Here is a 16,571-nt window from a genome sequence, read left to right on the forward strand (position 1 = left end):
CCTCTTTCCCTCTCTCCTCTCGTCTTTCTCCCTCCCTTCCTTCTTCCCTTCTTCTTTCCCTCTGTCTCTCTCCCTTCCCTTCCCTTCCTTTCCCTTCCTTTCATTTTGAGACTGAGTGTCATCCTGCCTGAGATGTAATTGTATGATCACAGTTCACTACACCCTTAAACTCTTGGGCTCAAACAATCCACCCAGCCTCTAAAGGGCTGGGATTACAGGCATGAGCCACCACCCAGCCAGACCCTATTACTTTTTCTCTTTTTTTTTAGAGACAGACTCTCACTAAGTCACCCTGGGGTTGAGTGCCCTTACTTGACTGAAGAAGCTGGAAATCATAGTGCAAAGGAGTGTGGATAAAAGGAATGTTAAAAATTGTGGCCATTTTTGCAATGTGTTATAGATGTGGAGAGACTGCAGAATTTTTTTTTTTTTTTTGGAGACAGAGTCTCATTATGTCACCCTGAGTAGAGTGCTATGGCATCACAGCTCACAGCAACCTCAAACTCTTGGGCTTAAGCGATTCTCTTGCCTCAGCCTCCCAAGTAGCTGGGACTACAGGCATTGGTCACAACGCCCAGCTATTTTTTAGTTGCAGTTGTCATTGTTGTTTAGCAGTCCTGGGCTGAGCTTGAACCCACCAGCTTTGGTGTATGTGGCCAGTGCCCTACTCACTGAGCTATGAATGTCGAGCTGAGACTGCAGAATTTTAACAGAGAATTTATATAATCAAATTTGCCTTATGGAAAAACACTTCATAAACAAGTGTGGAGAATGGATATATGAGGACAAAATATGAGGCACAGAGAGAAGTTGAAGTCTAATTCATAAATCCAACTGAGAAATAGTGAGAGCCAGATCTATGGCAAGTGTTAGTGAAGAAATAGAAGAGGAGGTAGCTTTGAATGATGAAGGGGATAGATGTTTGATGAGTATCTAGATCTGGGGGGGAAAGGGACCAAAAAAAGTAAAATGTGGCTCTAATATTTTGACTTGGTAAACTCAGAAATATAAAGACTTTCCTTTTTCTTTTTCTTTTTTTTTTTTTTTTTTGAGACAGTCTCACTTTATCACCCTGGTAGAGTGTAGTGGCATCATAGCTCACAGCTACCTTAAACTCAAGCGATCCTCTTGCCTAAGCTTCCCAAGTAGCTGGGACTACAGGTGCCCACCACAACACTCAGCTATTTTTCTTTTCTAGAAACAGGGTCTCACTTTTGCTCAGGTCGGTCTCAAACTCATGAGCTCAAGCAATCCATGTACCTTGGCCACCCAGAGTACTGGGATTATAGGCATGAGACACCACACCTGGCCAGAAAGAAAGTTTTTCAAAGAGATAGAAAATATACATGCATAGCAGGTTTGGGTTGAAAGATAATGATTTAAGATTTGCACATGTTGAGTTTTATATAACTGTGGGACCCTCAAATGGACACGACTGGGGGGGATACATTTGTTTGATTTTCAGGAGAGAGGTCTGGGCTTTGGGTGTTACTTACACAGAGATAGCAGGTGATGCCATGGGGATATATGACATCACTCAGAGAATTTAGTAAGAGAAAGAAGGGTAAGGATGGAGCTCTCAGAAATGTTACATTTCAAAAGAGCTGGATGGAAGAAGAGGCACTTACAAAAGAGAGTAAGAAGCAATAGGAAGAAAGGAAAGGCAAACACAGCAAAGAGTAGTGTCCTAAGAACTAAGAGGGCAAAGAGCTGGGGTCAAATAGGAAGATGACTAATAAGTGGGCCTAGGATGTTACCGATAATCCTTTTCAACAATGGTGTTGTGAAGCAGTTTAAGCAAAAGTCAGCATGTGATGGGTTAAGGAACAAATGAAATGTAAGGAAGAACAAAAGAAAATTCATTTTGTAGGAGAAGAAGTAGATTTATTTTATTTTTTGGGACAGAGTCTCAAACTGTCAACTCTGGATAGAGTGCTGTGGCGTCACAGCTCACAGCAACCTCAAAGCTTTGGGCTCAAGCGATTCTCCTGCCCCAGCCTCCCAAGTAGCTGAGGTCACAGGTGCCTGTCACAACACCCAGCAATTTTTTTTTGTTGCAGTTGTCATTGTTCTTTTAGCTGGCCAGGGCTGGGTTCGAACCCTCCAGTCTCAGTGTATGTGGCCGGCACTGTAACTACTTAGCTACAGGCGCTGCCATGGTAGGTTTGTTTTAAATTGGAAGAGATGTGAGAACGTTGTTGTGCCCAGGATTGGGAGCTAGTTGGAATGGAGAGAATAAAGGAAAGAGAAGAAGATTCTTTTGTTGTTGTGATCCATTTTGGATTTTTTAAAAAATTTTCCATTCTGCAGGATATCCCAGAACTTGTCAGAATTAGCTAATTTTTTTTTTTTTTTTTTGAGACAGAGTCTCCTTATGTCGACCTCAGTAGAGGGCTGTGATGTCACAGCTCACAGCCACCTCAAACTCCTGGGCTTAAGTCATTCTCTTGCCTCAGCCTCCCAAGTAGCTGGGATTACAGGTGCTTGCCACAACACCTGGCTATTTTTTGTTGCAGTTGTCATTGTTGTTTAGCTGGCCCAGGCCAGGTTCGAACCTGCCACTCTTGATGTATGTGGCTGGTGCTGTAACCACAGTGCTATGGGTGCCGAGCCAGAATTAGCTAATTCTTCTCTACCCCACCCGCTGCATATTGTCAGCGTATGCACACACATCCTTGAATTCAAGTGTTCATCTGCCTTCCTTCATCTTCCCCTCCCCCAAGACAGCTCTGCTGGCATCTCACATTAAGCATTAAAGGAGAATAAGGAAAAGCCCCTTCAGACCCCTTCTGAGGGAACTGCCATGTCCTCTGTCATCTGCTGATCTCTCAGCTATTCCTGGAGACATCTATGGTTTCCAAGTAGGAAATATTTTCCAGACAGGATCCCTCTCCTCAAGTAGCTTCTATAAAGAGGGTAAAAAAATAACAATATAGAGCAAAGTTATAATGGTAGTAGGAAAACGAATGATCTTTATTCTTTTTTCTAGCTTCCTTTGCAAAATCTTCTCAGCTTCCTGACAAAAAAAATACTACAAAGGAGACGATTCATACAACATTGGAGTGCGTGAAAAATAATCTGACCATCACAGGTAAAAATGAATGTACCTAGAATTCAGTTGCTGACTCTACTAGGTAAGGATCCCAAATCACTATTTCCAATAAGATTCCAGGGTAGATCACACTAACAAGTTGACTCTCATGATCATTTTAAGCTATAAATGTGCAAATATATAGGACATAAAATTCTCATATGTATATTTTTATCTATGCAAGGAAATAGAGGCTTAATTGTGAAAAAGTTACCTTGCTTTACAATTTCTTCTGCCTTTATTTCTTTCTAAACTTTCCGTGCAAATTGCACTTTTTTCATATATTAATTAAAACCATTTGATGAAAATGATGATGATGATGATTTTGATACTGATGTAAATGACTTAAAGTTTTAAAATGAATAGATTAACTTAGGAATAGTTTTATATTGAGAGAAAAATTGAACAGGTAAGGCAAGAAGATCCTGTTTCTCCCTTCCTTGGCATGCACAGTATCCACTATTATTAAAATGTAAGTATGATACATTTGTTACAACTAATGAACCAATATTGACATTTCATCATTAATTAGAGCTCACAATTTATTCAGATTTCCTTGTTTTTTACCTAATGTTCCTTTAACAGGATCCCATCCAGGGTGCCACATGACATTGTCTTGTCTCTTTAGGCTCCTCTTGGCTGTGACAGTTTCTCAGACGTACCTTGTTTTTGATGACTTTCACAGTTTTGAGGAATACTGGTCAGGCATATTATAGGATGTTCTACCTACTAGAATTTGTGTGATGTTTTTCTAATACTTAAAATGGAGTTATTGGTTTTTGTGAGGAAGATCACAGCTATAAAATGCTACTTTCATCTCATATCAAGAGTACATACTGTCAAATGATTTTTGACTGTCAACTTTGACCTTAAATGCCTGGCTAACGTTGTTTCCCAGGTTTCTCTTTCTCCACTATAAAGTTCTTCTTTTTTGTCCCCTTTCCATACTAATTTCTTTGCATAAAGAATAGTGGAGTTGTGCTTGCTATCTATTAGGGTAGAGAATTGTGTTAGGGCTTCATAGAGAAACAGAATCAATAGAATGTATAGAATGATATTTATTTATTTAGTATAGAATGATATTTATTATTTATTATTATTTTTAAGAGACAGAGTCTCACTATATCACCCTCAGTAGAGTGCTGTGGTATCATAGCTCACAGCAACCTCTAGCCCCTGGGCTTAGGTGATTCTCTTGCCTCTGCCTCCCAAGTAGCTGGGACTACAGGCACCAGCTATTTTTTGTTGTTGCTGCAGTTTGGCCAGGGCCGAGTTTAAACCCACCACCCTTGGTATATGGGGCTGGCACCCTATCCACTGAGCTACAGGTGCTGCCCAGAATGTTATTTATTTTTAACAAATTGACTCATGTAGAGGCTTGAGAAGTTCAAAATTGATGGCAGGGGCAGGGATGGAAGTTGGCAGGGTGGAGACTCAGGAAAGACTTGTAGTGTGAGTCCAAAGACAAAACTGCTGGAGACCTAAAAGGAGCCAGTTTTGCAGAGGAAGGCCAAAGGCTCTGCTGGAGAATTTCCTTCTTTTTTTTTTTTTTTTTTTTTTTTGAAGATTATACAACTCAATGAATTTATCAAACATTTAATTACCATTTAAATGGATGGATTTTATAGCATGTAAATTATACAATAATAAAATTGTTGTTGTTCTATGAAACAATTCAACAGCCATCCATTCTCTACAGGAAAACAGAAACCAAAAGAAAGAAAAATTAGGCATCAAGCAAAGTCTGTCTTATGAAAAGTTTTTTTCTGGTCCTTGAACTATTCAGAGAATTGACTCTTGGGTATAGAGTAGAACCTCTGTAAGTTGACCATGCATGGGACTGTAACAAACTGGTTAACACATGGAGGTGGTCAACACAGGAAACTAGGCCTACTGTGCTGATACGTACATGTGGTGGTGCATCTCTGGCCTAAGAAAATTAGGTCAACTTAAGCAGGTGGTCAGTATAGGGAGGTGGTCAACTATGGAAGTTCTACTGTAACTTTCTCTATTGTGTCTCTGTTTTCCAAATCACTGACTTCTTCTTTTTTCTTTATTTCCTCTTTTTAAAATTGTGTTTACTTTGATCTTCTTCTAGTCTTTTAAGGTGAAACCTCAGGTTGTTGACTTAGATGTTTCTTCTTTTCTAAGTATTTAAAGCTATATATTTTTATAGCACTCTTTTAACTGTATCTCACAAATTTTCAGTCATTCAGTTGAAATATTTCTAATTTCTCTTGTGGTTTTTTTTTTTTTTTATTGTTGGGGATTCATTGAGGGTACAATAAGCCAGTTACACTGATTGCAATTGTTAGGTAAAGTCCCTCTTGCAATCATGTCTTGCCCCCATAAAGTGTGACACACACTAAGGCCCCATCCCCCTCCCTCCATCCCTCTTTCTGCTTCCCCCCCATAACCTTAATTGTCATTAATTGTCCTCATATCAAGATTGAGTACATAGGATTCATGATTCTCCATTCTTGTGATGCTTTACTAAGAATAATGTCTTCCACTTCCATCCAGGTTAATACGAAGGATGTAAAGTCTCCATTTTTTTTAATGGCTGAATAGTATTCCATGGTATACATATACCACAGCTTGTTAATCCATTCTTGGGTTGGTGGGCATTTCGGCTTTTTCCACATTTTGGCGATTGTAAATTGAGCTGCAATAAACAGTCTAGTACAAGTGTCCTTATGATAAAAGGATTTTTTTCCTTCTGGGTAGATGCCCAGTAATGGGATTGCAGGATCGAATGGGAGGTCTAGGTTGAGTGCTTTGAGGTTTCTCCATACTTCCTTCCAGAAAGGTTGTACTAGTTTGCAGTCAGTCCCACCAGCAGTGTAAAAGTGTTCCCTTCTCTCCACATCCACGCCAGCATCTGCAGTTTTGAGATTTTGTGATGTGGGCCATTCTCACTGGGGTTAGATGATATCTCAGGGATGTTTTGATTTGCATTTCTCTAATATATAGAGATGATGAACATTTTTTCATGTGTTTGTTAGCCATTTGTCTGTCGTCTTTAGAGAAAGTTCTATTCATGTCTCTTGCCCATTGATATACGGGATTGTTGGCTTTTTTCACGTGAATTAATTTGAGTTCTCTATAGATCCTGGTTATCAAGCTTTTGTCTGATTGAAAATATGCAAATATCCTTTCCCATTGTGTGGGTTGTCTCTTTGCTTTGGTTATTGTCTCCTTAGCTGTACAGAAGCTTTTCAGTTTAATGAAGTCCCATTTGTTTACTTTTGTTGTTGTTGCAATTGCCATGGCAGTCTTCTTCATGAAGTCTTCCCCCAGGCCAATATCTTCCAGTGTTTTTCCTATGCTTTCTTGGAGGATTTTTATTGTTTCATGCCTTAAATTTAAGTCCTTTATCCATCTTGAGTCAATTTTTGTGAGTGGGGAAAGGTGTGGGTCCAGTTTCAGTCTTTTACATGTAGACATCCAGTTCTCCCAACACCATTTATTGAATAGGGAGTCTTTCCCCCAAGGTAAGTTCTTGTTTGGTTTATCAAAGATTAGGTGGTTGTAAAATGTTAGTTTCATTTCTTGGTGTTCAATTCGATTCCAAGTGTCTATGTCTCTGTTTTTGTGCCAGTACCATGCGGTCTTGAGCACTATAGCTTTGTAGTACAGACTAAAATCTGGTATGCTGATGCCCCCAGCTTTATTTTTGTTACTAAGAACTGCCTTAGCTATACGGGGTTTTTTCCGGTTCCATACAAAACGCAGAATCATTTTTTCCAAATCTTGAAAGTACGATGTAGGTACTTTGATAGGAATGGCATTGAATAGGTAGATTGCTTTGGGAAGTATAGACATTTTAACAATGTTGATTCTTCTAATCCATGAGCATGGTATGTTCTTCCATTTGTTAATATCCTCTGCTATTTCCTTTCTGAGGAGTTCATAGTTTTCTTTATAGAGGTCCTTCACCTCCTTCGTTAGGTATATTCCTAGGTATTTCATTTTCTTTGAAACTATGGTGAAGGGAGTTGTGTCCTTAATTAGCTTCTCATCTTCACTGTTATTGGTGTATACAAAGGCTACTGACTTGTGGGCATTGATTTTATATCCTGAAACATTACTGTATTTTTTGATGACTTCTAGGAGTCTTGTGGTTGAGTCTTTGGGGTTTTCTAAGTATAAGATCATGTCGTCAGCAAAGAGGGAGAGTTTGACCTCCTCTGCTCCCATTTGGATTCCCTTTATTTCCTTGTCTTGCCTAATTGTATTGGCTAGAACTTCCAGCACTATGTTGAATAGTAAAGGTGACAGAGGACAACCTTGTCTGGTTCCAGTTCTAAGAGGAAAAGCTTTCAGTTTTACTCCATTCAGTAAAATATTGGCTGTGGGTTTGTCATAGATAGCTTCAATCAGTTTTAGAAATGTGCCACCTATGCCTATACTCTTCAGTGTTCTAATTAGAAAAGGATGCTGGATTTTATCAAATGCTTTTTCTGCATCTATTGAGAGGATCATGTGATCTTTATTTTTGCCTCTGTTAATATGGTGGATAACGTTTATGGACTTGCGTATGTTAAACCAGCCTTGCATCCCTGGGATGAAGCCTACTTGATCATGATGAATGACTTTTTTGATGATAAGCTGTAATCTATTGGCTAGGATTTTGTTGAGAATTTTTCCGTCTATATTCATGAGTGAGATTGGTCTGAAATTCTCCTTTTTGTTTGGGTCTTTTCCTGGTTTTGGTATCAGGGTGATGTATGCTTCATAGAATGTGTTGGGGAAGATTCCTTCTTCCTCAGTTTTTTGGAATAATTTCTGCAGTACAGGAATCAGCTCTTCCTTGAAGGTTTGATAGAATTCTGGAGTGAAGCCATCTGGACCAGGGCATTTTTTAGTTGGAAGCTTTTTTATTGTTTCTTTGATCTCAGTGCTTGAAATTGGTCTGTTCAGGAGGTCTATTTCTTCCTGGCTAAGTCTAGGGAGAGGGTGTGATTCCAAATATTGATCCATTTCCTTCACATTGTCAAATTTCTGGGCATAGAGTTTCTGGTAGTATTCAGAGATGATCTCTTGTATCTCTGTGGGATCAGTTGTTATTTCCCCTTTATCGTTTCTGATTGAGGTTACTAGAGATTTTACTTTTCTATTTCTAGTTAGTCTGGCCAATGGTTTATCTATTTTATTTATTTTTTCAAAAAACCAACTCCTTGTTTCATTAATTTTCTGAATGATTCTTTTGTTTTCAATTTCATTGATCTCTGATTTGATTTTGGATATTTCTTTTCTTCTACTGAGTTTAGGCTTAGATTGTTCTTCTTTTTCCAATTCCATAAGATCTCTTGTGAGATTTTTGATGTGCTCTCTTTCTGTTTTTCGAATGTAGGCATCTAAAGCGATGAATTTTCCTCTCAGAACTGCTTTTGCAGTATCCCAGAGGTTTTGGTAGCTTGTGTCTTCATTGTTGTTATGCTCAAGGAAGTTAATGATTTCCTGTTTTATTTCTTCCTGCACCCATCTGTTATTCAACAGAAGATTGTTTCATTTCCATGCCTTTGGGTGGGGTCGAGCATTTTTGTTAGAGTTGAGTTCCACCTTTAGTGCCTTATGGTCTGAGAAGATACAAGGTAAAATTTCAATTCTTTTGATTCTGTTGATATTTGTTTTGTGTCCCAGGATATGATCAATTTTGGAGAATGTTCCATGGGGTGATGAGAAGAATGTATATTCTTTGTCTTTGGGGTGGAGTGTTCTATATGCGTCTATCAAGCATAGTTGGTCTAAGGTCTCATTTAAATCTCTTATATCTTTGTTTAATTTCTGTTTAGAGGATCTGTCCAGCTCTATAAGAGGTGTGTTAAAGTCCCCTGTTATGATGGTATTATCAGATATCATATTGCTCAGACTGAGTAAGGTCTGTTTCAAGAATCTGGGAGCATTTAAATTGGGTGCATAAATATTTAGAATTGAAATGTCGTCTTGTTGTAGTTTTCCCTTGACCAATATAAAGTGACCATCTTTGTCTTTTTTGACTTTAGTTGCTTTAAATCCACATGTATCTGAAAATAAGATTGCAACTCCTCTTTTCTTCTGAATTCCATTTGCCTGAAAAATTGTCTTCCAACCCTTGACTCGGAGCTTTAATTTGTCTTTTGAAGCCAGGTGTGTTTCTTGCAGACAGCAAATGGATGGCTTGTGTTTTTTAATCCAGTCAGCCAATCTATGTCTCTTCAGTGGGGAATTCAAGCCATTAACATTTATGGAGATAATTGATAAGTGTGGTAGTATTCTATTCGTCTTATTTGGTGAGAGTCCATTGCTTAGTTTTATCTTTTGCATCAGTGTGGAGGTTAGGTTCTGTCCTTTGATTTCTGAGTTCTTACTTTGCTGCTGATCCATTGTGGTGGTCAGTGTGCAGAACAGGTTGAAGTATTTCCTGTAGAGCTGGTCTTGTTGTGGCGAATTTCCTCAATGTTTGTATATCCGTAAATGATTTTCTTTCTCCGTCAATTTTGAAGCTTAGCTTAGCAGGGTACAGAATTCTGGGCTGAAAATTGTTCTGTTTAAGTAGATTAAAGGTAGATGACCATTGTCTTCTTGCTTGGAAAGTTTCATTAGAGAAGTCTGCGGTCACTCTGATGGATTTGCCCCTGTAGGTCAACTGGCGCTTACTCCTGGCAGCTTGCAGAATCTTTTCTTTTGTCTTGACTTTGGACAGGTTCATCACAATGTGTCTTGGAGAAGCTCGGTTAGAGTTGAGGTGACCTGGGGTCCGATATCCCTCTGAAAGCAGTGTGTCAGAATCTTTGGTGATGTTTGGGAAATTTTCATTTATAATATTCTCTAGTATGGCTTCCATTCCTCTGGGGCATTCTTCTTCCCCTTCTGGAATTCCTATAACTCGTATGTTGGAACGCTTCATAAAGTCCCATAATTCTGATAGTGAACGTTCTGCTTTCTCTCTCTTCTTTTCTGCCTCTTTTACTATCTGAGTTATCTCAAAAACTTTGTCTTCTACCTCTGAAATTCTTTCTTCTGCATGGTCTAACCTGTTGCTGATACTTTCCATTGCATCTTTAAGTTCCCTGATTGACTGTTTCATTTCCTTCAGCTCTGCTATATCCTTTTTATATTCTTCATATCGTTCATCTCTGATTTGATTCTGTTTTTGGATTTCCTTTTGGTTATTTTCCACTTTATTAGCAGTTTCCTTCATTGTTTCCATCATTTCTTTCATTGTTTTCAACATGCGTATTCTAAATTCCCTTTCTGTCATTCCTAACATTTCTGTATAGGTGGAATCCTCTGCAGTAGCTACCTCATGGTCCCTTGGCGGGGTTGTTCTGGACTGGTTCTTCATGTTGCCTGGAGTTTTCTGCTGATTCTTCCTCATGAGTGATTTCTTTTATCTGTTTCCTTGCCCTAATTTTCCTTTCACTTCCTCTTGCTCTTTAAGTTCTTGTGCCTGTGGAAGTTGTGGGCGGGTTTAGACGGATTGAACACACGCAACCACTTGCCGGTTTTCCACTGTTTTAGTCCTCCTCTTGGGGTCCAGAAGTCTCTCGCTGACTCCCTGTATCCTCATAGGAGTGATGATAGGCAGTTCCCACCAGCCAGAGATGCCTGGAGTCCTATCTCCCCAGACTCACGGTGTCCAGATGCAAGGAAGCTGTTACTCGGCTGCCATCTTGCTCCGCCTCTCCGAGAATTTCCTTCTTCTCAGAGGAAATCTTCCTTTTTTCCATTCAGATCTTCAACTGATTAGATGAGGTCCATTTACATTACAGAGGACAATTCATTTTATTCAAAGTTCAACAATTTTTTTTAATGTTTTATTTTATTATTTTTTTTTATTGGCACAGAGTCTCACTTTGTTGCCCCTAGTAGAGTGCCATGGTGTCACAGCTCACAGTAACCTCAAACTCTTGGGCTCAGGCAATTCTCGTGCCTCAGCCTCCTAGCAGCTGGGCCTACAGGCACCTGCCACAACACCTGGCTATTTTTTGTTTTTTTGTTTAGCAGGCCTGGGCCAGGTTCGAACCCACCAGCCCTGGTGCATGTGGCCAGTGCCTTATCCTCTGAAATATGGGCACTGAGCTTCAACAATTTCAATGTAAATCTCATAAAAAAAAAAAAAAAATCCTTACAGAGCATTGTGTAGTGGCAGTATCATAGCCAATGACGTTTATCGGAGGCACAATTTTTGCTAATTGAAAACATTTCCCAACACCTAGCCAGGATGACTTACAATATAGTCTACATCGGCAATTTTTGATGGTCTCTACCAGGACTGAAAAAAAAAATTGTATCAAAACATCTAGAATGATATCTAGGCACTATGGCCTAGATAAATTCACTCACAGAACTACCCAACACAGGCCAGGCACAGTGGCTCTCACCTGTAATTCTAGCACTCTGGGAGATTAAGGTGGGTAGATTGCTTAAGCTCAGGAGTTAGAGACCAGCCTGAGCAAGAGTGAGACCCTGTCTCTGCTAAAAATAGAAAAACTACCTAGGGGTGGTGATGCATGCTGTAGTCCCAGCTACTCAGGAGACCGAGGCAAGAGGATCATTTGAGCCCAAGGGTTTGAGGTTGTTGTGAACTATGATGATGCCACTGACTCTCCCCAGGATGATGGAATGAGATTCTTCCCCAAAAGTTAAAAAAGAAAAACAAAAAAGAATTACCCATCACAGAACCATCACAGAATAAGCAACAGCTGCTTATGATGAGAAGGAATTATAGAAAGAACTCCAGAAACATGAAAAATCAGACTAAAAGGACACCCCTAAAGAAAATAACTGTACATCAAAGGAAATCAATGAAAATGAGAAGAATATTGAGATGCAACAACTCATAAAGACTTTTAAATATGGATTATAAAGAAGCTCAATGATAAAAAAGAAAATAGAAAACCAACACAAAGAAACCATAGAAAAAAGTGAGGAAATGAATGAAAAATTCACCAGTAAAATTGAATTACTAGAAAAAAATCAAGCTGAGCTTCTAGAAATGAAAAATTTATTCAAGGAAATACAGAACATAGTAGAAAGCCTTAAGGGTAAGCTAAATCAAGCTGGGGGAGGTGGTTCATGCCTATAACATTAGAACTCTGACAGGCTAAGGTGAGTGGATTGCTTGAGAACAGTTCAAGACCAGCCTGAGCAAGAGCAAAACCTCATGTCTACTAAAAATAGAAAAACTAGCTGGGCATTGTTGTGGGTCCTTGTAGTCCCAGCTACTTGAGAGGCTGAACCAAGAGAATTGCTTGAGCCCAAGAGTCTGAGGTTGCTGAGCTATAATGCCAAGCACTGTACATACGGTGACAATGTAAGATTCTGACACACACAAACACACAAAAAGAATAAGGTAGATCAGTTGGAAGAAAAAATCTCAGAGTTAGAAGACAGCATCTTTCAAGTGTACAAGCCAGCCAGAGAGAAAGAACAGAGAGAAATAAGAGGAACAAACAAAGTCTACAAGAAATATGGGATTATATAAAAAGACCTAACATAAGAATCACCAGTTTCCCTGAGAGAGAAGAACAAAATACACAAGGTATGGAAAACCTATTTGAAGGAATACTAGAGGAAATTTCTCAGGTCTTGCTAGAAATATTTGCATCTAGGTGCTAGAAGATCAATAGATTTCTGGGTGATTCATCACTAAGAGCATCACCATAACATATAATCATCAGACTGGCCAAAGTTAACATGAAGGAGGAACTCCTATATGGCAAAACCATCAGGTAATATACAAAGGAAAATCCATCAGGCTAACTGCAGATGTCTCAACTGAGACCTTACAAGCCAGAGGGACTGAGGCTCCATTCTCAGTTTTCTCAAACAGAATAATAGCCAGATTAGAATTTTGTATCCTGGATCACTAACTTTCTTATATCAGGGAGAAAAGAAAGACTTTCTCAGATAAGCAAACACTGAGGGAATTTGTCAAGACCAGATCTGCTCTGTAGGAGGTACTCAGGTCTGCGTTATACACTAATCAGCACAATAGACACCCACCAGTGCAAAATCATCCAAATGCTGAAGTTCAGAGCCCAGATACCACAATGTCTCAATAGGTAAAACAAAGCAGTAAAGTTCTATTCAACAGAATAAACAGAAATTCAGCCCTTTGATTAATTCTTTCAATAAACTCCCCTTTCAAGAGACATAGACTGGCTGAATGGCTAAAAAAAATACAAGACAATTATCTGCTATCTCCAGGAAACACATCTAACGCACAAAGACTCATCCAGACTCAAGAAGATAAACAAAACTGGACAGAAAGCAGAAAATAAGCAAAAAATTATGGGACGTAAAAGAGTTTCTAGAGCAAATGGGCATAACAGACATTTATATAACTCTCTACCCCCAAACTACTGAACATACATTCCTTTTCTTTTTTTTTTTTTTGGATAGAGTCTCACTGTTTCGCCCTTGGTAGAGTGCCATGGTGTTACAGCACACAGCAACCTCCAACTCTTGGGCTTTAGCAATTGTCTTGCCTCAGCCTCCCAAGTAGCTGAGACTACAGGCGCCCTCCACAAAATCTGGCTATTTTTTCTTTTTTTTTTTTTTGTAGTTGCCATTGTTTGGCAGGCCCAGGCTGGGTTCAAACCTGCCAGCCTTGGTGTATGTGGCTGTTGCCCTAGCCACTGAGCTACAGGCACGGAGCCATGAACATATGTTCTTCTCATCAGCACATGGAGCATTCTCCAAGATCTCCTGTTAGACCACAAAACATGTCTCAGCAAATTCAAAAAAATAGAAATTATACCATGTATCATCTGAGACCACAGTTGAATAAAACTAGAAATCAACTCAAACAGAAATACTCAATTCTACATAAAGTCATGGAGGTTTTTTTTTAGAGACAGAGTCTCACTTTATCACCCTTGGTAGAGTGCCATAGTGTCACAGCTCACAGCAACCTCCTACTCCTGGGCTTAGGTGATTCTCTTGCCTCAGCCTCCCAAGTAGCTGGGACTACAGGTGCCCGCCACAACACCCAGCTAGGGAAAACTCTTATAGATGTGAGCTAGGCAAAGAATTTACAAAGAGGAACCTAAAGGCAATCACAGCAACAACCAAAATTAACAAATGGGACCTGATTGAATTAAAGTTTCTGTACAGCCGAGAAAACAACCAATAGAGCAAATAGACAACCTACAGAAAGGGAAAAACTATTTGGATGCTATATATCTGATAAAGGGCTGATAATCAGAATCTATTAAGAATTTGAGCATTTCAACAAGAAAAAATCAAATAATTTCACAAAAAAGGTAGATCAGAGACATGAACAGAAGCTTTTTAAAAGAAGATAGATTAATGGCTGATAAACACATGAAAAAATGCTCAACATCTCTAATCATCAAGGAAATATAAATCAAAATCACAATGAGATATCACCTAAGTCCAGTGATAATGGATTTTATCAAAAAAATCCCCAAACAACAGATGCTGGCACGGATCCAGAGAGAAAGGAACTCTTTTTTTTTTTTTTTTGAGACAGAGTCTCAAGTTGTCACCCTGGGTAGACTGCTGTGGTGTCACAGCTCACAGCAACTTCTTGGGCTGAAGTGATTTTCTTGCCTCAGCCTCTCAAGTAGCTGGGACTACAGGTGCCTGCCACAACACCTGGCTATTTTTTTGTTGTTGCAATTGTCATTGTTGTTTTGGCTGGCCCAGGCCAGGTTTGAACCTGCCAGCCTTGGTGTATGCAGCCAGTGCCCTATTCACTGAGCTCCAGGCACCACCCAGAACTCCTATATACTTTTTTTTGTTTTTTTTTTGAGACAGAGTCTCACTATGTCACCCTTGGAGTCTCACTATGTCACCCTTGGTAGAGTGCCATGGCATCACAGCTCACAGCAACCTCACACTCTTGGGCTTAAGCAATTCTCTTGCCTTAGCCTCCCAAGTAGCTGCAACTACAGGTGCCCACCACAGTACCTGGCTGTTGTATACTATTGATGTGACTCCAAACTAGTACATCCTCTCTGGAAAGTTGTATGAATATACTTCAAAGAACTAGAACTAGACCTACTATTTGATCTAGGAATCCCCCTACTGGGTATTTACTCAAAAAAAAGTCATTTTATCAAAAAGACACATGCACGCAAATGTTTATTACACTACAATTCGAAATCCTAAAGATACGGAATCAACCCAAGTGCCCACCAATAGACAAATGGGTTAATAAAATGTGGTATATATATATATACCATGGAATACTACTCAGCCATAAAAATGGTGAACTCCATGGAATATTATGCAGCCTTAAAGAAAGATGGAGACTTTACCTCTTTCATGTTTACATGGATGGAACTGGAACATATTCTTCTTAGTAAAGTGTCTCAAGAAAGGAAGAAAAAGTATCCAATGTGCTCAGCCCTACTATGAAACTAATTTATGGCTTTCAAATGAAAGCTATAACCCACTTACAACCTAAGAATAGGGGGAAGGGGGAAAGGGAAGGGAGGCAGGGAGGAGGTGGGCAGAGGGAGGGAGATTGGTGGGATTACACCTGCGCTGCATCTTACAAGGGTATATGTGAAACTTAGTAAATGTAGAATGTAAATGTCTTAGCACAACAACTAAGAAAATGCCAGGAAGGCTATGTTAACCAGTGTGATGAAAATGTGTCAGACAGTCTATGAAACCAGGGTATGGTGCCCCATGATCACATTAATGTACACAGCTGTGATTTAATTTAAAAAAATGGTGAACTAATACTTTTTGTAACAATTGACTGGAACTGGAAACTATTCTTTTAAGTGAAGTATCAGAATAGAAAAACAAACACCACGTATACTCACTGTTAAATTGGAACTAATCAATCAACACCCATGACACCCATGTGCACATTGGATATTAAAACTCAACAGAAAGCAATGATTAGTGGGAACAGGAAGAGAAGTATAAATTCACACCTAAAAGGCACAATGTACACGATCCAGGTGATGGGCACACTTGCAACTTTGACTCAAACAGTACAAAAGCAATTCATGTAACCAAAACATTTGTACCCCTATAATATTCTGAAATGGTCATTGACCCATGAATGGATTAACAAATTGTGGTACATGTATACCATGGAATACTATGCGCCATAGAAAAGATGGAGACTTCACCTCTTTTATGTTTACATGGATGGAGCTGGATCACATTCTTCTTAGTAAAGTATCTCAAGAATGGGAAAAAAAATACCCAATGTACTCGATACTATTATGAAACCAATATATAATCCCCTACACTTTCATACGAAAGATAAAACACAAATATAGCCCAGAAAGAAGGAGAGAAGAGGAGGGTGAGGGAATGCGAGAGGGGTAGATGGGCGGCAGGAGGGTAATCAGTAGGGACCTCAGCTACTGTGAATATTGCAAGTATTGTCAAATATATTAATATTGTCAAAATATTAATAGTAGAGTATAAATGTCTATAAATTAAATAAGTGAGGTGAACACCATGTTAACCCGTTCTATGTAAAAATTCCAATGGTATA

At 39.2% G+C, this 16,571-nt stretch overlaps 1 protein-coding gene and 1 non-coding gene across 2 annotated transcripts in view; both read left to right on the forward strand.

Moving 5' to 3' along the window:
• LOC128561958 (C-type lectin domain family 4 member A-like) overlaps window positions 1-16,571 on the forward strand; it is a 42,304-nt gene that overhangs the window by 13,312 nt on the left and 12,421 nt on the right. The window contains exon 3 of the mRNA XM_053556608.1: window positions 2,990-3,091. Within this exon, the coding sequence (XP_053412583.1) occupies window positions 2,990-3,091 (102 nt within the window). The remainder of the gene's footprint in view (window positions 1-2,989; window positions 3,092-16,571) is intronic.
• LOC128563088 (U4 spliceosomal RNA) lies at window positions 11,211-11,351 on the forward strand. Its single transcript, XR_008373739.1, has one exon. It is a non-coding gene; the product is annotated as a U4 spliceosomal RNA (small nuclear RNA).

The sequence above is a fragment of the Nycticebus coucang genome, chromosome 12 (assembly GCF_027406575.1).
Source record: "Nycticebus coucang isolate mNycCou1 chromosome 12, mNycCou1.pri, whole genome shotgun sequence".
Taxonomy (NCBI): domain Eukaryota; kingdom Metazoa; phylum Chordata; class Mammalia; order Primates; family Lorisidae; genus Nycticebus; species Nycticebus coucang.